This window comes from Vidua macroura, chromosome 17, assembly GCF_024509145.1.
Source record: "Vidua macroura isolate BioBank_ID:100142 chromosome 17, ASM2450914v1, whole genome shotgun sequence".
Classification (NCBI taxonomy): Eukaryota; Metazoa; Chordata; class Aves; order Passeriformes; family Viduidae; genus Vidua; species Vidua macroura.
This window is the reverse complement of record NC_071587.1, coordinates 8,230,854-8,256,486: the sequence shown is the minus strand read 5'-3', so window position 1 is coordinate 8,256,486 and position 25,633 is coordinate 8,230,854. Positions and strand designations below refer to the sequence as shown.

The following is a 25,633-nucleotide window of genomic DNA, read 5'->3' as shown; positions in this document are numbered from 1 at the left end:
GACATTCCCTGGCCGGGGGGAAGTCCCATATGAGTGTGGCAATAGATCCTGTCTTGCAGCCCTGGTTTCAGCAGGGGTGGTAAAGCGTTGCTCGTGGAGAGCACATCCCACCTGTGAATCAGCTGTCCCTCCCCACGGTGCTGAGCTCTGGGGCTCTGCAGGGGGGAGCCCCCAAGCCCCCCATCCCCCGGGGGGCTGCACCCCTCACTGCGGGCTCCCAAGGCTGCAGTGGGTGTCGTGCACCCCACAGCTGGGACATTGCTGTAGATCGCAGTGGGTCAGCCTGCTCTGTGAGCCTGGGGTCCCTGGGCAGGATTGGGCTTCTCAGCACCCATCCTACCAGCCTGGTGGTGCTGGCACTGCCTTCCTGGGGTCCCGTTGGATGCTCAGGCTGAGATCTTCTCCTCTTTCCTCCCGTGGGGAGCCCAGGGCTGCTCTGCTCACAGCCGGGTGTAGAGGACTCGAACCCAGAGACAAAATTACGTAAGGGCTGCAGATGACTCATGCCAAGTCCCTGCTTTTCCCTGGATTGTGCGGTGATGGAGACTCAGCCCCTTGCATTTTCTCCTCCAGGTATCCACGGGAGCAGAGTGCAGTGTTTGGGAAAGAGCAGAGGCTCCCACTTCCCGGCAGCACCACGAGCAGAGCTTTGCCACGGTCCTGCCCGGCAGCTGCCTGTGTGCCAGGGGTGGAGGGTGCCAGGTAGTGGGGGCTGTGAGAAATCCCCAATTCCTCACTCTCCGCGTCTCTCTGGGCAGGTTAGGGCTGTTACCGGGACAGGAGATGCCCCAGCATCCTCGCGGGAAGGCTCTCCCAGCTCCCAGCAACTTCCTCGGACAAGCGGGGGGTGTACAGCGCACAAAGGGCACCGTGTCTGGCGCTCGGGCGGGGAACAGCAGCGATGGTTTCCTGGGGAAACCGCTCCGTGACCGTCGGCCGTGTCACCTCAGGAATGGAAACCGAAACTCAGGGCTTTCGACTCGGTGTTTGTTTGTCTAAAATCGGCAGATCCCGGGTTTCGGTTCTCCCCCGCCCTAATGCTATGGATGTGGTGACGCTGCTTTGCCTCCTCCCTGCTCCAGCAGTGGCTTCTTGCGCTCCGCCGGCAGCGATGGAGGGACGGCAGAGCCGACGGCTCCCTGGGCTGCTCCGCTGCTCCTCCTGGAGCGAGGAGCAGGGCCGGAAGCTTTATATAATACAGTGAAAGCTGCTTGCTTCTAGAGCTGCAGGGGAAATATCCCACCTGTAAAATCAGTGAAACCTCCAGATATCCCACCTGTAAATCCAGAGTGAAGCCTCAGTGCCAAGGCTGTTCTGCCTGGGTGAGCTGGGCACTGCCCGTCCTAGCTCAGGGGAGTAGTGCCAGGTATTTTGTTTATTTTTCACTGCTGTCTGATGCTGTCACAGAGAGCTTAGCTGTGGTTTAGAGTCAGGGCTGCAGAGAGGATGATTCCTGACCCAGGCAGTAGCAAATGGAGATGGACTCCATCACTATGGACCACTCTGATACCGGGGCTGGGCTTTGCTTGGTCACTCCTTCCAGGGATGGGATTGGTGCTGCTCAAATCATAACAGTTCCCATGGCAGCTGCAAGGACAAAGCTGTGGAGCCCTTTCCTGGATGGGAACACTGAGCACAGGGGCTCCATAGGGTCAGATCCTGCTGTGAGGCTGAGCCACCCACTGCTCCTCGCTGGCAGAGCACAGAGTGCAGCAGAGCCTGGCAGGTGGCCCTGTGCAGGTGGCCATCCTGCCACAGGTCCAGCAGTGACCAGGGTGTTGTTGCACAGCCCTGGTGGCTTTGCTGCCCAGGAATGCCTGGTTTCCACAGCCGCCCAGTGCTCTGCTGGGATCCATCCAGTGCCCTCTGCTCCAGTGGGGTCCATTCAGCACCCACAGGCCTGGGCTGCCCCACTCCTTGGTGGGAAAACCCTTTTCTTGGCTCTGCAGGATGCTGCTGGATGGGAGCAAGGTGAGAGCTCCCTCTGAGGCACCCAGTGGCTGCGGCTGCACAAAGCAGGAAGGTCAAAAACATCGTTTCTCTTCCTCCTTCCACGGGTGTTGACAAACGTGCCAGAAACAGGTCTCTGCCCCTCCTTCCTTCCTGTTGCACTGCCGGCGTGCCCCACAGGCTGGTTTTGTGTTTCCTCCTCCCATTTGGTTTGAGGAAGAACTTTTTTTGTCGCTAAGGGTGGCTTTGTGTTGAGGTGGCACCACTAAGGACGACGCGCCCATCAATTGCTGGAAGGATTGAACAGCGTCCCTGTCAGCAGGGACACTTTGCCTCTGGGACCTGCGATTTTTTACAGCCACTTGTAGCTGGAGGTGTGTTCGTTTTCCCTGGTTGTTTCCAGGGCTTGCAGCTGGCTTCTGGCATGAAGATAATTCCATTAGGTGGGAATGCTGGGGCTGGACCGCAGTGTTTGGCACAGCACCTGCTTTACAGGTCACGGCTTTCTGAAGCCTTGTGTCCCGGCTGGTGAGATGCGGCTGCTGTTGTGGTTTACTGGGGCTGGGGCTGTTAGAGGAGCTTCCTGGGATTTTGCTTGGGTGCGTGTCTTTTGGGGTCATATCGGGTTGCAGGGTTTTTTGGTTCTGTGTGTATTACCCGCAAATTTGCCCCATCATCAAACCGCACAGGGGGAGGATGAGGGCTGGGATGAGATGCTAAGCTGTTGTGGGATGGGTTTGGTGAAGTGTGAAAGGGCTGAGAAGGAGCTCCACAGACTGGTGCTGAGGATCCCTCACTTCTCGGGCGCTGAGCATCAGCTGATGGTGCTTGTGTGGTAACACGTACCCACAAACTGAGGTGTGAGGTGTTGACCCCCGGCTGTCGGTGCTGCCCCAGGAAACACGATGCAAATGAGACTCGGCTGCTGCTGGGGGTGGATTTGGGGTTTGAGGGTTTTTTTGGCTCGAGGCTGAGCTCTGCAGCGGGTACATCGCGCCAGGCAGGGAATCGAACGGAAAACGAAAGTGATGATGAACAGAAAGGAGGGCAGCGCTCGGCACCCCACCTCCACCCCCCCCAGCCCCGTTAAAAAGGAGGCTGCCGGGGGCGCCGGGCTGAGGACTGGGGCTGCCGCTCAATATTCACTTAAAACTACGGTGCCGCCGCTCCCGGCTCTGGACCGAATCTGAGCGCGGGGAATCCCGACCTGCGGGTGAGCAGCGCCCCCGGGAGCGGCCCCTCTGCACTTGGGGGGACAGGATCGGGGGGAGACTCGGCCCCCGATGCGCGGGGATGCAGGGGTGGGACGGGACCGGGGTGTGAGGCTGGTTCCCCCAGGAGCGCCCGTCCTGCTCGCTGCGCGATGCGGGTGGTGCTGTCCCGGTAGCGGCACCGGTACCGGCTTCTGCTGCCCTGAATGCTGCTGCCCGCTTCCCTTGGTGCCTCTTCCCCCTGGTGCCTGTCCCCCCACCCCGCTGCCTGTCCCTCTTGTCCAATGCCGGCTCCCCCCTCCCGGTGGCGGTCCCGGTGCCGGCTGGGGCTCCCGTCGGTGCCGGTGCCGATTTCCCCCGCCCGGTGGCCGTGCCGGCTCCCGCTCCCCCCGGTGCCGGCGGGCGGGGCGGGGCGGGGCCGCCGTGATGCAATTTCCGCGAAGTCCGGCCCCGGTTTGAATGCAGGGAGGCCCGAGAAGCGAAACTGTCGCCGGCGGCGAGCCCCCGGGTCCCCGCGGGTCCCCCCACCGCGGCGGCGGCGGCGGTGAGAGCGGTGGGGGGCGTTCCGGGGGGAGGGGAAGCTCCGAGGATGGGCGGTCAGCGGAGCACCCTGGGGGGCTGCAGGACCCAGGATGTCCCCGGTAGCCCCTCAGCGAGCCGTGGGGTGCTGCAGGGCGTGCGGGAAGCTGCGGGGCGTGCGGGGAGCGCATCCCGCTCAGCCCCTGCCCCGGCTCGCAGCGTCCCTGCCTGGGCTGGGATGCGTTCGGGAGAGGAGGGTCATAGCCAGGGTGCAGGTTTTGAAGTGCAAAGCCTTGTTTGGAGGGTGGGGAGAACCCCGGGGGTGCACAGTGCTGCCTTCGGTGAGCGATCCCCGACAGCGATATTCTAACCCTGCTGCCGCCTCAGAACTCCGGGGATGGCATCTGGGAGCTCCCGATGAACTTCTTACAGTTGGATAAAAGCAAATGCAGCACCCGGGGGTCCACGTGTCTCGGGGCTCTGCACACACTGGAGGGTCTGTGCCTGCACACACACTCGGGCAGTGGTGTCACGGCGGTCACTGCAGCAGCCAGGCTGGTAGTGCCGGCTCTTGGATGGGATGTGGAGAGAGCTGTCTGGTTGAAAAAGGCTGGGAAAGGGGGGCGCCAAGAACTTTGGAGGCTGTTTTTGCACTGGAGGGAGATTCCAGAGGGGTGTGGCTTCGGTGCAGCCTGGAGGACTGCGGGTGGTGGGGTGGCACTGGCCAGCATCTGCCAGGCAGCACCTCTTCCACTGTTTCCAAACCGTCCCGGCCAGCCCGGCTGCACTGATCGCTGGTGGGGTGCTGGAGATACTGGGAAGGTCTTGCACTGTTGCTCTGAGTGCTGCTTGTAGCTGTAGACAAACTTCCAAGGGCCAGTGCTTGGCTAGGTCCGGTAACGGGGGTGTGGGGCTGCAGCCCCCCGAGGCACATGGTGCCCTGTCCCCATCCCACTCCCAACACGCTGATCCACGTCACTTGCTCTGATCGAGGGGCACTTGGCTTACTCCAGCGTAGCGCGTTGCCCAATATTTTGTCAATAATTAACGAAGCAAAGAGCTCAGAGAAGGGCCACCTTCCTCCTGGTGGGATAGGATGGGTGTGGAGCGTCGGGACGCAGGGGCACAGTGAGCATTTCTCTACCACAGCCATGCTTCCCCTCGCCATTTCCAGGGAAATGTGATTATCTCTGGCTGCAGCGTGACCTGCAAGGCGCCTGCCAGGGACGATGCTTGGACACAGCATGGCCCGGCCCTGACCCAAAGCATTTTCCTGAGCACGGAGGAAATGCCATCAGCGAGGCCATGGTGTGCTCTGTTTGGGTTTGGTTTTTGGCAAGGCTGGACCAGAGCTGGGCAGAGGGTGTGTGGGGCTGTGTTGGTGCCTGGGAGAGAGGCAGAACTCATCCAGATGGGGCTGGGGGTACAATAAACCAGCCTCTGTCTGTCATGGTGACTTGCCACCCATCATCAGGATGTGAGTGGCTTTAAATGCCAGGCTGAGCTTTTCAGGATCATTGTAAAAAAGGTTGTTTTTTCTTGAAATATACAAAATTCAGCTTGTAAATAATGATCTGTGGCTTGCTGGTAAATACCGCTCCCCTTCCACTCTTACCTTCCGTGAAGCATTTGGATTTTGCCCTGTTGACATCAGTTTTATTCCCAGTGGGACAGCTGTCTTGGGGCAGAACTCCCCGAGCTTCCTTGTGCCTTGCATCTTCCCTCCACCCGAGCTTGGATTGCAAAAGTTCCCTTAGCTTTTTTTTTTTTTCCTAGTATAACAGTGCTGTAGAGAGAGAAAAGCTTTAATTTGGCGTCAGCACTAGCGCTGTACAGAGACTTAGAGCGGGGTTTGCACTTCCTCTTCCCTCCCACCTCCAGACCCAGAGCATGTTCTGGCAGTTTGCTCAAAACCAAACGCCTTCTTAAAAAAATAAACAGCAGAGGAATTGACCCCTTTAAAGGTGGAATATTCCCTCTTATCTTTTTCCAGCTGGGATGCCCTGCCTAGGCATGAATTCCAGTGGCACCCTGGCTGTCCTACTCGGTCTTTATGGGCAGTTCTTAAGCGTTTAAGCGGGTGGGTCGGTACCGGCGGTGCTGCTGGACCGCGTCTCCCATGAGCGCTGCGGCTGTGGACGTGTCCGGGCCGGGAAGTTCGGCTCCCTGCCCACGGAGCCAGCGATCCGGTTTCTTCCTCTCCCGTGTGTAAAACTGAGGTTTACTGGAGTTTTCACCAGTTCCAGTGTTGCACAGATGTCGCACAAACCCCGAGTGCCTTTCCCAGGAGGGCTCGGCCGGAGGCGGAGACTTCCAGAGGAAGGAAGGTGGAACTGCTAAGGGAGGGATACCAAAGTGTTCCCGAAACTGCAGAAGTCAGTTCCACTGGGAACGTGCTGCCCTCGCCAGCTTCAAAGGAGCTGAAAGGCTCTCGGCGGCTGAGCGTGACCTGTGTCCCGCTCCGGGCGTTCCCGCTGCGGAGATTCGGGAGCAGCCCGGCCCCGCGCTGCCACCGCCGCCCTCTGTGTCCCCCCTGCCCTGTGCCAAGGTCCCGGGGCAAGCTGAACCTGCGGTCGCGAGGGACAGTGCCTCTGCCCTGGGGTCCCGCTTAGCTCCAGTCCATCCCTGATCTCCCGGGGAAAGCCGAGTGGGAATGCTCCCTTGGAGCAAACAGGCTCCCCAGGCTCAAACAGGAGGGATTTTGACCCCCACAAGGTGCAGGGTTTTTCCCTGCCGCAGTCCAGCCCTCGGAGCAGGCTGTGTCTCCCCAGACAGTTGCCTGGTTTCCATTGTCCGGGGGTTTTTCTGGTACTCACAGCCTGGAGCAGTTTGACAGGAGCAGCTCCAGGGGGTCTGCAGCCCTCACCAGCACCGTGCTGCCTTTGCTGTCTTGCTGAGAATCAGAGGAGCATCCCTTGATGCCCTTGGGCATGAGACAGCTTGTTCCACTCTCCCTCCTCTCTTTATACGTGCTTATTTTCAAATTTCCCCAAATTATTTCATTTTGGAACAAAGCATTTTATCTGCATCAATCAGCAATTAGGCAGCACCAGAACCTCAGCTGTGGCTCCAGATTTTCTTTTTTTCTGTATTAGAACCAGAACAAACAAAGAGCTCCTGACCCCTGGACTACAGAAAGTTTTATTTCAATGACCATGACCTTGTTACAACCGGAGGATAGCAATACCCTGGCTGTCTGCTGGCCCCAGCCAGCTCGGGGTCACTGCTCTTCTTTCACTGCCAGCCTGCACTGAGTGCTTCAAGTAAAGGTTTGGAAGTGAAGGTGCAGAGCTGAGTCTGGGTGATTTAGCTCTGGATGCAGAGCTCGTGGCATGGCACAGTGGCATGGCACACTGACCCCAATCAAGCCAGCGCTGGCGTGGGAGTCTGCCACGGAATCCCACAGCTTCCCAGAATGGAAACCTGCAGCTCTGCCCAGTGCCAGGCTTGCTGCCAGGCCTTGAGAGATAAACTGAGCGGGTGTTTATCCACCGAGCACGCGTCTGACCTGATGCACACAGAGAAGTAGGATTAGATGACTCCTTCATGGCTCAGCAGCAGGTGGATGCTGTGACACTGGGATGGGAGGTGAGGAGCTCGCTAAGGGTATGCTGGGAATGTGGGTGATGCTCCAGCCACTTCCAGCTTGGTGTTTGTTGTCTGGAGCTCCAGCTGGAGCAGCAGCCTCAGCACTCCCTGCCCACTTTGCCCAGCACCCTGTTTATCCCAGAAAAGAGCAAAGAATTCTTAATTAAAAATGCAGAAGCAATGCAAAGTTTGCCTTCCTGTTCCGTTGTCCACTGGACCTCAGCTGTAAATCCTGCTCTTCCCTGGCATTGCCAGAGAGCCAGTCTGTGGTGGCTGCTGGCTAGGAGCCCAAGTTGAGTGTTTGGCACGAGGCTGGTGGCTTTTCTTGGCAGCACACCCTACCCAGAGATGTGCCCCGGCATGTTCCCTTCACCCTGACCACGTGGCCCAGCCACCAAACCCTGCAGCATCATTTCCAGGGCTGCTTCTGGCCCCTGGTTACCCAGGAAACAGATGGCAGATGCCGGAGCTGGTGGCTGGAAAGGGCAGTGAGCCGTGGGTTGCCTTCCCTGCCGCTAGGGCCGAGCTCTCCCAGCCAGATGTTTACCGAGCTGTCAGCTGGAGAGATGCCGGCAGGCCCCTGTTCCAGCATGCCCATCTCCCGGCCTTGGGTGCTGCATCCCAGGAGCAAAGAAGGTGGTTGCTTCATTAATTAATTCCAATTAATCTTTTGTGCTACAGGACGGATAGGCTGAGGGGCTGGAGCTGGGTTCTTCCCATTCAGCATGGGGCTGCCTGGCCAGCTCAGGGAAGAAAACAGGATAAAGAAAGTTGGCAGGAGGGACCCAAGGTGAGGCAGGTGCTGGCAGCAGGAAGAGGAAGTTGGATCATGTGTCCATGGTCGGGGGCAGATCAGTGGCTGCTGTGGGGACCGTGCTGGGCCCTTTGGAGCAGTTACTGCTTTGCCACTTTGGATGGTAATTGCTGATGGTCTGTAGGGATATCAGGGACCAGGCTGAGCCCTTCTGGGAACCCACACCACTTGGCAGCCTGATCCCTGTGCAAAACAACCGCCTGGGACCCGGGCTGGTGGGGGAACAGAGCTGGGGGAGAGAGTGCTGAGGCCGAGGTTGCCTGGGTGACGTTCCTGGCTGTGTCAGTGCCTCTGTGTGCACCCAGCCAGGGATTGTCTGATGTTTCCTGCTAAGTCACTTGTTCCTTGTTCCTTTGTCAGGCTTCATGAGCTTACACCGATGACCGGCAGGTATGCAGTGAGCTAGGACAAGGCCACTCGCTCCATGGCACCTCTTCCCCACGGCATCACCTTCTAAGATCTTCCCACCATTAATTTTGCCCCACTCAAGCTGCTGCCAAAGATGCCAACGGCCAACGGCCCAAAGGTGCCACTGGGCAGGCTCCAGCAGCAGCTGGAGCTGCTCCTGGTCTGCTCCAAGTGCAGTGTGAAGGAGAACGAGATCACCTACCACCCGCAGGAGGTGGAGCACAAGTGCATGTACGAGATCCTGCTGGCGCGCTGCCGCAGCCGCTGGAGCACGGCATGGAGGAAGGTGTCCCGGCGGCCCGGCTTCCCCAACCCGGCGCGCTACGCTGTCTGCAGGTACTACGTGATGGGGCTGGGCTGCAGCAAGCACAAGAACCAGTGCACCTTTGCCTGGAGCGCGGAGGAGGCCATGGTCTGGAACTTTGAGAGGGAACACCAGCTGGAGCGGCGCTGGCTGAAGGCAGCGGTGCTGCAGGCGCAGCTGGGGGGCCCTGCTGCCACCCCCCACCTCACTGCCAGTGCTGCCAGCGAGATCACCAGCGAGTTTGGGGGGTACTTCCAGGAGATCTGCAAGCAGTGCTTTTTTGGCCGCCCCCAGCGCATCACAGTGGGTGGCTGCGGGTGGCTCTGTGAGTCCCATCACACCTGGGACCCGCTCCTGGTGCACGCGGTGCTGGACAGCCAGAAGAAGCAGCAGTACACGGCCATCCGGCCCTGCCCCGAGTTCATCGAGACCCTCGCCTACTGCCGGTTCGTGTCCCGGGGCCGGCCCTGCAGGCACGGCCCGCAGCGCTGCCAGTACGCCCACAGTGACGTGGAGATGGCCATCTGGGAGGCCGAGAGGGAGCACGGATTGCTGCGCTCCGACCTGCTGCCATCTGCGGGCACCGCCAGCACCAACGGCGAGCCAGCAGCGCCTGCGCCCGTGTGCTTCTACTGCCACATCTGCCTGGTGACCTGCAGCTCGCAGGAGAGCTTCGAGAACCACTGCTCCTCCATTGAGCACGTGCACATGCTCTCGGCCGACAGCTCCATGCAGTGGGTCCACCGTGCACCACCTCTCGGGCTGACCAAGTTCTCACTGTGTAGCAGGTAAGGCATCCAGCAGGGAAGAGGGCAGGGGCGGCAGGGAGCTGCCAGCTCCCTGAGGATCCCCATGCCACCAGGCATGGGTGGCACCTGGAACACCTCTCTCCTGACAGAGCGGAGGTGTGTGAAATGGGGAGCAGCTGCACCAAGGCTCATTCCAAAGAGGAGCTGCAGGAGTGGATCCAGAGGGTGAAGGTTTCTGTGAAGAAAAAGAAGCAAGCCCTGAAGGATGGGCTCTTGTCCTACCAGGACCGGCTCCTTGCTGAGTATCGGGTGTGCTCCAACGAGGTGTTAATTGTGAGTGGCGGGCACAGGGTGGGAGAGCTTTGGTCCAGGGCATCACAGGAATTCTCTGGTCTGAGAGCTTGGGAACGGAGACCACTGCTCAGCTTCCTAATGGGGATGCCAAAAGGGATGTGGCGTTCTCCTTCCTTCATCTCTTTGGAGACAGCAACCTGAGAGCCTGTTCGGGGTACCCAAGCTATGCCGTGGGTCCTCTTGCTTCCCAAGGCTGCTGGGTGGGGACCCAGAGCAGCAGTGGGGAAGGATGGAATATGAGGATGTACTCTTGATCTCTCTTGGGAGGATGTAGCATGAAGACAAGGATGAAGATGGCACTGTGGAGGGCTTTGAGGTGTGTCCCTGGGATGCTGCCTTCAGTCCCTCTCCTCTCATGACTCCCCACAGATGGCTGAGCACGTCGAAGGTGTCCACGTTGTGTGTGAGCAGCCTCTGCATGTGCAGCTGGAGGACAGGAAGAAGAAATACCAATGGCGGTTCAAGATCCGCTCTCAGGTAAGCTCAGTCCTTTGTAGGGTTTTGTTTGGTTGGGGAGTTTTTTGGTTATTACTTCTGCAAGGGGGAGAAGAATGGGGATTTGGGATGTTTAAATGAGAACAAGTGCTGGGTACATAGGAGCTGCTCAGGTGGTGCCTGCACTGGGGCTGTGTGCAGGGGGTGTAGGCACTGTGTCTCCTGTCTTGTGCAGTGGTCCTGGGGCAGACCTGGCTGGTCTCAACACCTCCCCTGTATCATCACAAATAACAACATTCAGCTGCTTTCCTGACCAGGATTTTGTGGATGTTGGGGGCAAGAGCCTGTCTCCTCCAAAGTAGATTTCTCATTTACTGCACACTGGTTGATATTAAACTGGAACCTGAGGTTCTCTGAGACCTTAGAGTAATTGCTGTGTGATTGCGTGAGGAATAAGTTGTGGTGAGACTGGCACAGAGTTTGGTTCCTCTAGCAGCTTTTTCTAGGAAATGCTGCTGGAGCACCTCACCAGCTGCTGGGCTCTTCCTGTGGGCTGCCCTCACTGTGTCCCTGTCTTCTCCTCAATGGCAGATGCATCTGCAGCACGTGGCCCTGCTGAAACGGGACCCTGGAGTCAACTTCTACTTCTCAGGGAATGGGCTTTCCCGGGGCCTGCAGTACATTTGTGGGGAGCACGTGGCCATCGTGTCCTCCTCGCCCCGCACCGCGCTGGTGGAGGTCAGCATGGAGTGCTGCGTCCTGGGCATCTTCGAGCAGTGGGTGGTCTTCGACTTCGGCAAGCGCCCCGTCCTCATGCAGAAGATCAAGGTGAAGGTGGGCCGGCGGGAGACCCCCCAGCACGTCCCCAGCACCCGGGAGAGCAGCCGCCCCGTCAACTTTGTGCGCTGGGACCGGGGTAACCGCATCATCGTTCCCAGCATGCCAAGGACTGATGAAGAGGTGGTTCTGCTGGCAAAGTACAAACCTCCTGCTCTGGCACTGGATTACCAAAGTGAGGGTAGTGCAGTCGTTCCCATCACCCGGTGCAACTATCGGGAGAGGATGCACAGCTTCCTCTTCCGTGAGGAAGAAGCTGAGCAGGCTCTGATTGCCAAGTAAGTGCCAGGTGTGAACCCTTTTGGAGTACCCCTTCACTGGGGACCACAAGCCTGTTGCTAACCCTTGAGGCCATGCTGTTCCTTCTGTCCATTCTGGGTTGAGTCTTGTGGTGCCTTCCCAGAAAACTGGAAACCTGCCAAGAAGGATGGCTTGCTGAGTCTCATCCTGTGGCTGTGGATTAGCTAGAGCATGGTTTCTTTCTGTATGTGCTTGGGGGGCTGGCAGACCCTCTCTGGGTGTAGGTGGCACTCCCCCCTCCATGGAGGAGGGCTCAGGAACTGACAGATCCTTTCTTTGCTCTTCATTTGGGTGTTTCCTCCTTTCAGACTCAACCTGCGTGTGCTCATCTCGCTGACCCCCATGCTGCAGAGCCTCTCCATGGGGGTGAAGTTTGCTCTTCCTGGGGAGCTGTTTGCTGAAGTGCCTACCCCTTACAACCTCTCGCCGGACACGGATGAGGGGTACCTGCTGAGCAGGTCTGTGCCCACCGCCTTCCTGGCACTTGACCCACCTGTGGACGGTCGGGTTTATGAAGTTTTTGTGGAACGTAAAGCCACCACGGAGAAGACTATCTGGCTACAGATACCACGCAGATGCTGCTCGGACTTAAACTTCAAGGCAAACACCTCCCACCAGGTGGAGATCCAGTTCCAAATAGACCAGCTGCTGTTCCGGCAGTGGCACCAAGCTGTGGACAGCCTGTTCGATGAGAAGCTGGTCCTGCCAGATGTTGCCAGTTGCTCCATCCCCTACTCTCTTGGGTCCCCACAGAGAGGGAACAGCAAGCAGAAACAGGCCATCTCCTTCATCACGGGCCAGCCGACCACCAGCCGGCAGGTCCCACCTCTGCTCATCTATGGGCCTTTTGGCACAGGGAAGACATTCACCTTGGCCATGGCCACCTTGGAGATCCTCAGGCAGCCCAACACACGGGTGCTGATCTGCACTCACACAAACAGGTTAGCAGGGAAGAGGCAATGAGAACTTTGGGCAAGCTGGTGCATTGCTTGCTGAGGGGGTGAAGGGGAGCCAGGGTGTATGAGCCAGAGCCAAGCTCCCCTTTTCTCAGTGTGCACTTCAATTGCTTGTTTAAATAAATTAGTTTTTGTTGAATTTGTCTTAAACTCCTCTACTTCCTGCTAGAAGGAAACCTGGCATGGGTGGAAGTCTTTGTGGAAGAGGCAACACAAACTCACAGAATCCCTGAATGGTTTGGGTTGGAAAGGACATTACAGCTTGTCTTGTTCCAAACCCTTCCCCTAGATCAGGTTGCTACAAGCCCTGTACATCCTAGCCTTGAGCACTTCACATATTCCTGCCTCATCATAAAATGGGAATGTGGCTGGAGAGACAGTTTTCTCCAGCCTTTGCTGTGTACTGCAAGAAGTAGAAAGCTGCTGCCTGACCATGCTGGAATAATGTTGTGCTCTAGTTGCCCTTGAAGACTGTTTGGCTCTGTGTACATGCCAATCGATTGACTTTTCCAGGGAGAGTTTGGGGAAGAGAAAATGCAGATCTGGCCTGAATGCCATTGGATCTGCCTTCAGAGAAACCAGGCCAAGACTGTTAAAATTAGAGCAGTTACACTGAAAAGAGTGTCCACATCTGATCCTGCAGGCTGTTACTGTCTCAGTTTTTAATGCATAATAGATGGTGACTGCTAATCTTAGCCTGTTCCAGGCTGTTTGCTTGCACGGAAGCTTCTCCTGTAGGTCTTGTCTCACCAGGAGATGGGGATGCTTTGCTGTCAGAGGAGAGCTCCTTGTCACTTGGCCCTGCACAGCATCAGGGCCACAGGTTTTGTTGGGCACATCACATTTTTCCATAAGAGTATCAAGAGATGTCGTAGTCTCAAATACCAATTCCTATTTTAAATCATGCTGTTGAAAGAGGCTGGGAATTGGTGGCTGCGTAGGCACTGGTTCCTTTGTGCAGTTGTGAATGTCTGCTGTGACAAGTGTGGTGTCACCAGAGCCAGGAGAGAAACTGGATGTGTGTTGCAGAATGATGAGAGAGAACTTTTTGTCACAGAATTTAAGAACAGCACCAAAGATTCCTCGATGCTTTTCCCTTTTGTCCCCCTCCAGCGCTGCTGACATTTACATCCGGGAGTATTTTCATAACTATGTGACCACGGGGCATCCATGGGCCGTTCCCCTGCGGATCATCTCCACCGACCGGTCGGTCAACATGACGGACCCCATCACCCAGATGTACTGCTGCCTCTCGCCAGACCAGCGCTCCTTCCGCCTGCCCACGCAGGCCGAGATCGACAAGCACCACATCATTATCACCACCTCCATGCTTTCCAAGGACCTGAAGGTGCGCCCCGGCTACTTCACCCACATCATGATCGACGAGGCTGCGCAGATGCTGGAGTGCGAAGCTTTGGTTCCGCTCTCCTACGCCACTTTTGAGACCCGCATTGTCCTGGCTGGGGACCACATGCAGATAACCCCAAAGCTGTTCTGTGTTGAGGGTGGGCAATCTGCTGATCACACCCTCTTGAACCGGCTCTTTCAGTTCTACCAGAAGGAGAAGCATGAGGTGGCCATAAAGAGCAGGATCATCTTCAATGAGAATTATCGTTCCACTGCCAGCATTATTGAGTTCATCTCCAAGCACTTCTACATTGGCAATGGCAATGCTATCCAAGCCAGTGGGAACATCCCACCCCATCCCGAAATTTATCCCCTCGTGTTCTGCCACGTGCGTGGTGTGGCTGAAAGGGATATCTCCATGATTTCTTGGCAAAACGTCTCCGAGATAATACAAGTGATTGAGAAAGTGAAGGAGATCTATCAGACGTGGCCAGATGAGTGGGGTGTCCAGGATCTGAAGAAGATCTGTGTGGTCTCCCATGGGACGCAGGTGCGTAGAAGAATCCTGCATTCCACCTGAGGGGCTATGCCTGCTCTGCTGACTAAACACTCCCTAAGAAAGACCCTTTTAATCTATTTATTAGTATTTGTGCTAGTGAAAATAGGAAATCTGGGGTCTCGTGTGCCTTCAGTGTTTTTTTGAGGCACTCTCCATTTAGGTAGAGTGTCCTGGGTGGTTGGAGCAGGGATGGTTGGATGGCTTAGTTAAACACTTCTATCAGCATCTTCTAGGCAGGTTAATGACAGGGCAGTGGAAGCTCTGGCTGAAGTCAGCCCAGATGTGTGGCTGCTTTCAAGTACTTTGGGGAACCTGCAGCTGGGCAGGATAAGGGACCCTGGTGTTTGGTGGGTGGCGTTTCTGAGCTGAGTTCACTTGTTGCCTCTTTCTTACCAGGTTTCTATAACAAGACAAGAGCTGAGGAAAAAGCAGCTACAAGATGTGGTGGTGGAAAACTATGAAAATTTGCCAGGTTTGTGTCTTGTGCAACAGTCCCTCCTGCCTGGCTGCATTTTAGGGTGGTCTTCTGTGTGAGTGTCATACACAGCTTTTGCAGTCGTGCTGGTGGACATGAGGGTCCATAGCAACTACAGCCATGGGGTAACAGGCAGGTGGAAGAGACACTGGGGTATTAGCAGAGGAGTTTCCAACATACATTTTCCTCCTTGTTAAAATGCAAAATATTGGCTATTGTTGTGGAAAAATACCTCTATGGGAGGTGCTGCCAGGCAGAGCTACCCTGCCCTCTCAGTGTCTCTGTCATCACCGCAGTCCAGTCCACATAACACCGATTAGAAGGGAGTGCCTTTTGTTCATTTCCATACCCTTCTGGTTGGTAGATCTTTGATTTTGTCTTTTACTGAGTGAATAAGATTTCACTCTGAATTAAATCTGCACCCAGCTGTCAACTAATTTCAAATACATGGACTTTGCTTTGTAGGAGGGCACAAGCCCTGTAAGTGCCATCCCAGAGACTTGAGTATGTGTGAATCATGTGAAGCCCTAAGTACCAGTGAGGGAGGCTAGTGACAGAAGTGAATTGAAACCAGGATGGGTACCAATCACAGAACAGCTCACTAAAGGAGGAGTCTCCTGCTCTGGATGACAAGAGAGGGATAAGGCTGGTTTTGTCCTCAAGGACTTAATTTATGACTCATCCGTGTTTTCATTATCTTTTTTTTTTTATTGCGCAACTGGGACTCTTCATGGTGAGAACAACTGACCCCAGGGGGTGTTTGTGATCTCCACACCCTTTCTTTGCAGCATCTTCCCAGTTCTGACATCACTAGGATGCCTCTTGTTGGTTGTTATTTGTTTTGTGATCAGCAGAGCTCTTCCTGAGCTGAGAGGGATCCTTGCAAATGATCACTGCTCTTGTTCCTGCAAGACTCACAGTTCCTCAGGGAATTTGAAATTCACAGCAAACTCTACCCATGTTTGCAAGGAGGGGCTGCTGGTGGCACTGGGCATGCTGGGCTACACTATGAGTGCTCATGGCTGCACTGGTCCAGGGCTCTGCCTTTATTCCATCTCCAAGCTGTCCTTCCCTCCCTGGTGTGTGGGTGATGGTGCCTTGTGATGTCCACCCTGTTCATGCACAGAGGATCTCACGATCCCCAAGAGCTGCTTTACCACGTTTCAGCCAAGCGGGGTTACATCAGTCCATGGCCAGGTGACACAGTGTAGACAGGTGGCAGCCAGGCACAGTCTTCCCTGCTGGGTTCTCATGAGTGATTTTTTCCCTTGTCCCCTCTGGTGCAGGGCGTGAGTTTCGGGTCATAATCATCAGCACAGTCCACACCAGTGAGAGCCTGCGCGTCTCAGCCTCCCACCACCTTGAGTTCTTCAACGAGGCCAGAGTGCTCAACACCATCATGACCCGGGCTCAGTCACTGGTGGTTGTGGTGGGGGACGCCGTGGCCTTGTGCTCCCATGGCCAGTGCAGCAAGGTGTGGAAACGGTTCATCCAGCAGTGCATCGACAAGGGGAGCATCTTCCCGGAGAGCCTGACAATGGCTCAGATCAAACAGGCTGCGTGTGACAAGGAGAGCTGGAGCAGGAGCCTGGAGGGGGACAAGGAGGACAGCGACACAGACTCCTTGAGCTCTGAGGGTGAGAGCATGAATCCCGATGATCCCATCCTCCAGGAGCTCTTAGATGAAAGCAAGAACATGCTGGTGACAGTGTCTGACGAAGGGCTGCTGAATGTGAAGGCTGAGGCTTCAAACCAGTGGAAAGACAAGTGGGAGTATGTCAGCTTCTCTTCTCAGATGATGCAGCAGTACCTGCATATGCACCCCCAAATGTACAAGAGGTGTGAGCTGGTCAAAGAGGGGTTTGACAGAGCTTCTGCCTTCACCCTCAATGACTCCCCTGCCATGAATATCCAGATCAAAGGCAGAGTTAACTGTGGGACAGCCTTCACTGGGGATGAGGTGCTAGTGGAAATCTTGGAGAACAGCAGAGGTGACAGCAGCAGCCACCACCCACAGGGGAGGGTGGTGGGCATCCTGAAGCGTGCCGAGAGAGAACCGACCTTCATCTGCATGATGGATGAGTTTGATCCCCGGGTGATGATACCCATCGATCCCACTGTCACCAAAATATTCGTCCCGGGGCTGAAGGAGAAACCCAATGTCATTCCCATCCGCAAGTTTGTCAATGGGAAGTACAGAGTGGTCAGCTGTGAGAAGATCAGCCAGGAGACAAGGAAGTGCCAGTTCTTCTGTGTCCAGGTCATCTCCTGGCGGGAAGGCTTTTACTACCCTTTGGGGATAGTAACAGAGATCCTGCAGGCAGCATTGACTTTGGAAGAAGGCTTAAAGATCCTCGCCTTGGAGTACGGTTTGGAGAAAAAATATCCAGCTGCTGTCACCAGAGAGTCAGCCAAATACACCTCCAACAGCAACATAAACCTCACCAAGGAAACTCGGAAGGACTGTCGGAATTATATGACCTTCACTATTGACCCCCAAGGTGCCAGGGATTTGGACGATGCCATCAGCGTTAGAGATCTTGGGCGTCACTATGAGATTGGGATCCACATTGCAGATGTGGCTGGCATAATTCCCAAAGGCAGTGCCTTGGACCTGGAAGCAAAGAAGCGGGGTGTCACCTTCTATGCTCCCAAGCAGGAGCCTCTGTGCATGTTCCCACCCAAAATCAGCCAAGATATCTGCAGCCTCCTCCCACAGAAAGATCGACGGGTGATCTCCTTGTTTGTCACTGTAGAGAAGGAGACTGATCAGATGTTAAAGGGAATCTTCACTATCTCTGTGATCCGCTCGGACAGGCAGCTGTCCTACGAAGAGGCAGAACTCTGCATTAAGAACTGCTACAGGGGAACAGCAAAGGCCCTTCGTTTTGATACCCTGGAGGACTGCATAGCTGTGGCTTATCATTTCTCCAGGATCCATCGGAAGTTTCGGCTGCAGGAAGACTGTTTCTATGAACGGCTGGATGAGGAAAGTTCCCCAGGTAACAGGGGGTCCCATCAGATGATAGAAGAGTTAATGATCATGTTCAATAGTTTCGTGGCCGAGTTCCTCACCAACCAGGAGGTGACCAGAAACATCACTCCTCTCCGGTGTCAGTGTGAGCCAAGTCTTGGACAGCTGTCACACATGAGAAACAAGTACAGCCACCTCATTCCTTTGTCCATTCATCTCTTGCATCACCTTGGAGAAATGCCTCCTGGTCAAGAGTCCCCTAAAAATGTGGAATTCAGTCTTCTGGGCCCCATCTGGGAGCACCTACAGTCAGCTGCTAATGCCCGTGACTTCCAGAAGATGCTCGACCTCGTTGTCACTGATGACATCCACCCAAAGCTGGCTCCCGTGGCCCTGGAGTTCAGGAGACTGCTCAGCCGCTCCTACTTCTGTCGCTCCAACTCCACTGTCCAGTCGAAGGCAGGCCATTACTCCCTGCACGTTGACTCCTACACCTGGGCCTCCTCTCCCATCCGCCGGTACGTGGATGTCGTGGTGCAGCGGCACCTTCATTCTGTGCTCTGCAAGAAGCCCCTCATCTATTCTGCAGATGACATTGAGTTTCTCTGTCACGACTTCAACAGGAAGAATAGCCAGGCGATGACGTATGAGAAGAGAGCCCACTCCCTGCAGATGGCCAGCCAGCTGAAGGACCAAGTCCTGCAGAAGATTGCCTTTGTGGTGGATATTGAAGAGATGAGCAGGTTTTTTAAAGCCCTGTTTCCCCTGAACAACGAGAGTCTTCCGGATCCGCAGAGAATTAGCTACAGGTCCCTTCAGCTGATAGAGCAGCCTGTGTTCATCCAGCAGCGGAGCAGCATCAGGCTGACCTGGAAGAGGAGGATGTATTCTGCAGAGACAAAGGAGCAGAGCCTGCGGGAAGGACCCCTCTGTGACAAGAGTGTCACCCTCTTCCGCACCCAGACGTGGCAAGAGGTGCTGACGGCCATCAGGAACGAGGAGTTTGACAGGGCCGCGTCCCTGCTGCAGCAGAGCAAGGAGCTGTACCACCGGAACATAGGCTGGGTGCGGAAAAGCTCCTGCTCCCACTACATGGAGCTGTCCCTGGAGCTGAACGCCGGTGACGCGCTGTGGTTCCAGCTCACCACCGACGTCAGCCGCGGCTTCCTGGTGCCCTTTGTGCAGCTGTGGTGTGTGACACCGGGGTTTGATGTCTGCCTGCAGCACATGGAGAAGCCAATCGACTGCTTCTCGGCCTATGCCACGCTGCAGTCCAAGGACAGGTACAAGAACACAACGGAGTACAACAAGGTGTGGGTGCCCATGAGTGCCATGGAGTCTGCGTCATGTGCCGTGGCCGAGAATGACTCAATTGTCCTCCGTGATATTAAAATAAAGTGGGCAAAGCAAAGGACAAGCAAAGGACAGCTGCAAGGGAGCTTTGTGCTGAACAAGAAGTGGTTGGAGGACTGCTCCATTGAAGTGGATTTCTTCCACTGTTATCTGTGCATTCGTTTAGGTGGGCTGAAGCTTCCCAAGAACCCTCAGAGTGATGAGGAATGCCTTAGCCATGGCCTCCAGAACTTGTCTTTGCTTGGCAACAGCAAATCAGAAAACAAACTTGTGGTTGATCCCGATACCTACACCTGGGTGGCTCATGGGGTCACGGAGGAGTTCAACGATGACAAGAAGTCGGACAGGTCTGGTCATCAGACTATGAATTTTTACATCCACTATATGTCTATGGAGACCATCCCCGTGGAGATCTCACAGACTTCTGCGAGGTTCACGGTGGAGCTCATTCCAAAGATGCTGCCAGACATGTAAGTGGGCTCAGCAGTGTGCTCTGGTTAACATGGCTTCCCACAGGACCCCTCTGCTGCACCCCCAGGGGTTTTCCTCACTGCTGTGGCTGGTCCCCTGAAAAACCTGCCCTTATCCTTGCTCTGACTAGTCATACTGTTGGGCTGTGGGTCTTTGGAGGGGGTGGCAGCACTCCTCATGTCTGTTCTCCAGAGGGTCTTATGCTCTTCTGGTTGTCCCTGAGAATGGGGAGATAAGGGAAGGTAGTGAAATTTCCCTGAGCACCTGCTTCTTATGTTACTGGGTTGCTGCAATATGTGTTTTAAAAGGCCAAGTGAAGCCCTGGAGTGAGATTTGCTCAGTGGAAGAGTTTCCCTGATTTCCAAATCATTCCCCTTTGTTGTTGCTGCAAAGCAAGTTTTGCTCTTTTAAAATCAGAGCTGATGACTAGTTTGCCCTTCCTCGTACACAGCAGAGGCTGCTATGCACCCCCAGTGCTGTAGCATTCTCAGAGCAGAACATGCTTCCTTTTGCATCATGAATTTTAGGAAACATTGGAAGCTAATCCAGTAAAATGGTGTGGGCCATAACAAAATAGACTTGGGAAAGGAATTGTGTTGCTTGCTCTCAACATCTTTGCAGGCTCAGCTCTTCAGTCTTCAGTTGAGAAATTGTCCTCGATGCAGAGGCACAGAATAAGTTATTTGTGGTTTAAGTTCTTTATGGAAGGAGCTGATGCAACAACAAAGCAGAGAGAAAGAATAAGTAAGGCAGTTAAGCAAAGCTGTATTACAACTTTTGCTATTTTATGCTGCATTCCATTCATTCCTATTTTTCCTTGTCTGTCAGACGGAAAGAAAAAGCACTTTGGAAGCTCAAGTATGCCTCTGACCTTGCTCAAAGCATCGCCCTTGGCCACGAACCTCCTCAAAAATGTAAGTGCAAATATTAACCTTTCTTACCTCGTGGTTACTTGCCTCTAGCCAGGCAGGTGCCCTGGCAGATTCTGTGGGCCCTTGCCATAGGGGTGATGCTCCCACACCAGGAGGTTCCCCTGACAAGGGGATGAGAGGAGCTGCTATGTCATTTGGGATGCCCTGCTGGTGGCTGGCACAGCTGAAATTGTCATCCCCAGGACTCACAGAGATGGTTCATGGGCAAAGTATCTTGGCATGGGACAAGGATTATTTCTTGGTGGTCTTGTAATGGACCACCAGGTACCTGCTGCACCCTCTTGCTGAATCACTTCTGTGCTGCCCTCAGTAACCTTCTTTAAATTTGTTTTCTTGTCTCTTTGCTGTAACAGTGACAACATCCAGATTACTGCAGCAAAAATCCTTTGATATCCCTGGCAGCAACTGGAAACTTAACAAGAGTCAGAACCAGGCTGTTCTGGATGCTCTAAAAAAATCCTTCATGCTCATCCAAGGCCCACCAGGTAAGGGGGGGCAGCAGAACACACCTGCTGTGGTATGAATGGCAGGTGAGAGGTGAACTGTTGCTTTCCATAGGACCCTTGGTGAGCCAGGAGAAGGGAGCATGGGTTGGCATCACCCACAGCTGTGCAAGGCAGTCCCCTCCATTCTTGATTTTATTTTGTGGCTGATCAGCTGGATGCAGATCCAGAGCATGAGTGTTAAAATGTTCTCAGCATATTCCTTTTTTTTCTAGGCACAGGGAAGACCGTTGTTGGAACTCACATCGTCTACTGGTTCCATACACTGAATGAGAATAGTGTTGAGAAGGACAAAACACCATGCTTGGATGATGAAAAGGACAAGAAGAGAAAGTGCATCTTGTACTGTGGCCCATCCAACAAGTCTGTTGATGTTGTTGCTGGTAACTATCATCTTTTAAGCCCTTGAAGTGGCTTGCACTGGTGGGAGGGAGAACATGTGGTGTGAAGGGGCCAAAAGTGGAGCTGGTCCTTACAGAAGACCCTGCACTGCAGGGCGAGGACCAGTGGAGATGGGATGATGAGTGAGGGACAGGGAGAGACAGGCCTGAGCACCACCAGTGCCTGGTGCTGTCTGAGCAGACCTGCCCTCCTTCTCCAGAGATGCTGATGAAGATGAAGACGCTGAAACCACTGAGGGTTTATGGGGAGGCCATTGAGACGATGGAATTCCCATACCCGGGGAGCAACCGGAACATCTCCCGTAAATCCCTACGGGATGCAAAGCCAAAACGTGAGCTCAGGTAGGACGACATGGCCCTGCAGGCTTCTAGGGTGCTGGGGAGAGGTGGCTTCTGCATCAGTGACACTGAACAAACCAGAGCAAATAGTTTCATTCCACCACTGCAGAGCAGCACTATTAACCTGCTTTCTAATTAATTTATAGTGAATTTTTTCAAGTGAATGTGTACACTCTAATGTGGCAGCTAGTCAGGAAATCCAGGTGTTTGAAAAGTCCCTAGATGTTTTCATCTCCTTTTGGAAGAGCCCTGAATGTCTCTGACTTCATTCCTGCTTGCAGCTGCTAAAGGGAAGCGGTTGTATTTTATGTCCTCAAGGTTGAATTATTTGGTCTACAAAGATGGGAAAGTTTGGCTGTGAGTTTTTTAGCTAATGGGGTTTCTCCATGGAGGCAGGTGGTGTGGTCTGCTTCACTGTAGAAGAAATTACTGAGGTCTCAGTGTTGAAGGAAAATATTTATATACTGACTCTTTATTCAGTGAAATAATCCTGCACCATCGCATCCGGCGGGCACCCAGCCCCTTCTGGCAGAAGATCTGTCACTTTGACGCTCGGGTGAGGAACGGAGAGGAGATCACAGAAGAAGAAATAAAGGAGTGAGTAGGAAGAGACCCTGGTGAGACATGGCTGACTTTGGCTGTGTGCCACCTCTGAAGCACAGATTAATAAACTGTGTGTTCAGAATAATGATAAAAAGTGATGAGCTTGAGGTTACAGGTACACCACAGAGCCTCAGAATTACTTTTGCACTGGTGCTGTTGTCCATCTGGACCAAAATTCCTATTCTGCCTGTGTGACCCTTGAATCCTTCACCTGGACCCCCTGCCCTGCTGAGTTCAGGACAAAGTACATTTCCTACAGTGTCCATCCAAAGCCCTTTTCTGGGAGCACCAGCTCATCCTGGGGAGGGAGGTGAAGCCATAATCATTTGGGAAAGCACAGCCTCTGCCTGTTTCTCATGTGAGAAATCTGGAGGTGTTTCCCTTATGCGTAACTTGGTGTTTTCTGTACAAAGGTACAAAGGTTGGTTGACACAAGGTCGTTCGTATCAGCTGGCGTGTCACGATGTCATCCTGTGCACCTGCTCTGTCTCGTCTGCCAGCGCCCTGGAGCACCTCAATGTCAAGCAGATAATCATCGACGAGTGTGCCATGTCCACAGAGCCCGAGACCCTCATCCCCTTGGTCTGCCACCAGCGTGCTGATAAGGTATGTCCCTGCCAAAGATGTGTCTCTGAGACAGCTGCTCAGGGCTTTCAAACCTTTTCCATCCCTTACCATGGAGCTCTTACAAGATCTGTTAGGATTTTAAGGTTTGTGCTTCTTTATGGGGTGGGTATTGCTGCCACCGAAAAAGTATTCTGGCTCAGGTACAAAGTATTAACATGACAAGAAGCACAGACACAGTTAGGGCTGTTGAGCCTGGAGAAGAGAGGGGTCCAGGGAGACCTTAGAGCCCCTTACAGTGCCTAAAGGGGCTCCAAGAACAATGGAGAGTGACCTTGGACAGGGGCATGGAGTGACAGGACAAGGAGGAATGGCTTCACACTGACAGAGGACAAAGTTACATTGGCTATTAGGAAAAAATTCTTCCCTGTGAGGATGGTGAGGCACTGGAACAGGTTGCCCAGAGAAGTTGTGGCTGCCCCATCCTTGGAAATGTTCAAGGCCAGGTTGGACGGGACTTGGGGCAACCTGGGATAGTGGAACGAGTCACTGCCTGTGGCAGGGGGTGGAACAAGATGAGCTTTAAGGTTCCTTCCAACCCAAACTATTCTGTGACTCTAGAATTCTATGGTTCTTTGTGTTCCTCCCATCAGATGGAAACATTATCTAGGACAGGATCTTTATGTCATGTCCAATGTGGTCTTTGGCTGAGGTTGCTCTAAGTGTAACATAAATAAGTGGCATCAAATGTGCAAATAACCTTTCAAAGAGCTGATGGCCTTTGCAGTGCCACCACCTCGCAGCTGAGGTGTCTGCTCTTCCTTCCAGGTTGTTTTGCTGGGGGATCACAAGCAGCTGCGGCCGGTGGTTAACAATGATGTCTGCAAGACTCTTGGCATGGAGACGTCTCTCTTTGAGCGCTACCAGGAGCAGGCGTGGATGCTGGACACGCAGTACCGCATGGTGAGCCCTCCAGTGGCTTGTCTTCTCTCCATCACAGAAAACCGAGGTTGCCTTAAGCATCAGATAGTCTCCACTAGTGCCTCCCCTTCCTAGACACAGGATTATATCTAGGAATATGCCAGTGCCAGCTCCAGCTCTGGTCATTATGCTGAAGCCTGCCCAGAAAGATGCTGCAGGCTGAGAAGTTCATTGGGTTTTGTTTCCTCCCTTTTCTCTGCCAGCACAAGAGTATTTGTGAGTTCCCATCCCAGGAGTTCTATGAAAGGCGGCTGAGAACATGTCCTCAGCTTGTTCGGAAATCCAGCGTGCTCCACCACAGAGATAACAACTGCTGCCCCATCATCTTTGGGCATGTGGAAGGGAAGGAGCACTCCCTCATGATTTCTACTGAGGAAGGAAACGAGAACTCCAAAGCTAACCTGGAGGAAGTGGCACAGGCGGTGAGCAGGGGCCTGGGGAATTGCTGGGGATGCAGAAGGGAGGGCGTTGCGCTGGAATTGTGGAGGGATGATAAAGATATAAAGATATAAAGATCAGCAGTGTCTGCTTAGTGCCTCCCGGGTCTGGAGCACACCAGGACGCCCCTGGGCAGAGGCAGGTGCAGGACAAGGTGATCGTGAGGCAGGCGCCATCGCTGGCCTGGGGAGGGGTGCTGGGGGGCTCTTCCCTCCAGCCCCGCTCCCAGGTGAGCAGGACGCCGGTCTCTCCAGGTGAGGATAGCCAAGCAGCTGACACTAGATGGCACCATCCGGCCGGACAGCATCGCCATCCTGAGCCCCTACAGCGCCCAGGTGTCCGAGATCAACAAGAGCCTGCAGAGGGAGGGCATCCGCGGGGTGACCGTCTGCACCATCATGAAGAGTCAAGGTGAGGGGACAGGAGGGGGAGGGTTGGGTCTGTCCCCTCCTGCCTTCCTGAGGAGCTGCTCACAGATACAGTCTTCGAGCAAGCCCTACCCCAGGGTCATTTCAGCCATGGAAGACCAGATTTCTGGGTGATTTGTGATTATAATAAATCCTTTGGAAGCCTCTGGAGTGCTTGGGCAGGGTGAGGCTGCTGAAGGCAGGAAGGTGAAGGATCTCTAGTGGAAGATTTCTAGTGAAAGGTTCCCTGCCCATGTCAGGGAAGTTGGAACACAGAATGTCCCTTCCAAACAAAACTATTCTGTGATTTTGTGCTTCTGTATCTGAAAAGGGTGTTAGAGAACTGCCAGAAGACTTTTGTTCTCTTTGGAAAGCAATGACCAGGAGTCCAAAGGCCTCCAAAGCTGGAGAAACCCAGAGGGTGGCAGTAGAGAAATGAGTGTCCTGTGGGGTAGAGAAATGGCCAGATGCTTCCTTCTAAGAAAATCTGGTTTGTTTCCACTTTCTAGGAAGTGAATGGAAATATGTGATCCTGTCAACTGTACGCTCCTGCCCCCGGTCTGAGATCGACAGGAGGCCCACAAAGAGCTGGCAGAAGAAATACCTGGGGTTTATTACTGACCCAAACCAGGTCAATGTTGGCATCACACGAGCTCAGGAAGGACTCTGCATCATAGGTTGGTATCTGTGGACCATGCATAAGCCTTCAGGGGAATGGGATTCTCGGATAAAGGGATGGTGATCCAAACTAGTACAACCAGTGATCCTGGTTTATTCTTCTGCCCTTTAGTCTGGGGTTTTGAAACTGGGGAATCTGGGCAAAGCAGGGATCATTCATAGCTTGAATACAGCAAGTATAGT

General features: G+C 54.3%; 1 protein-coding gene across 1 annotated transcript in view; it reads left to right on the top strand.

The window, feature by feature from the left end:
* HELZ2 (helicase with zinc finger 2) overlaps window positions 1-25,633 on the top strand; it is a 30,258-nt gene that overhangs the window by 978 nt on the left and 3,647 nt on the right. The window contains exons 2-19 of the mRNA XM_053992654.1: window positions 8,443-9,582; window positions 9,693-9,876; window positions 10,267-10,374; window positions 10,924-11,447; window positions 11,778-12,410; window positions 13,539-14,322; window positions 14,728-14,803; window positions 16,093-19,603; window positions 20,433-20,518; window positions 20,890-21,021; window positions 21,255-21,422; window positions 21,641-21,782; window positions 22,260-22,376; window positions 22,796-22,988; window positions 23,775-23,909; window positions 24,131-24,349; window positions 24,620-24,776; window positions 25,282-25,449. Coding sequence (XP_053848629.1) covers window positions 8,585-9,582; window positions 9,693-9,876; window positions 10,267-10,374; window positions 10,924-11,447; window positions 11,778-12,410; window positions 13,539-14,322; window positions 14,728-14,803; window positions 16,093-19,603; window positions 20,433-20,518; window positions 20,890-21,021; window positions 21,255-21,422; window positions 21,641-21,782; window positions 22,260-22,376; window positions 22,796-22,988; window positions 23,775-23,909; window positions 24,131-24,349; window positions 24,620-24,776; window positions 25,282-25,449 — 8,335 coding nt within the window. The 5' untranslated portion in view covers window positions 8,443-8,584. The remainder of the gene's footprint in view (window positions 1-8,442; window positions 9,583-9,692; window positions 9,877-10,266; window positions 10,375-10,923; window positions 11,448-11,777; window positions 12,411-13,538; window positions 14,323-14,727; window positions 14,804-16,092; window positions 19,604-20,432; window positions 20,519-20,889; window positions 21,022-21,254; window positions 21,423-21,640; window positions 21,783-22,259; window positions 22,377-22,795; window positions 22,989-23,774; window positions 23,910-24,130; window positions 24,350-24,619; window positions 24,777-25,281; window positions 25,450-25,633) is intronic.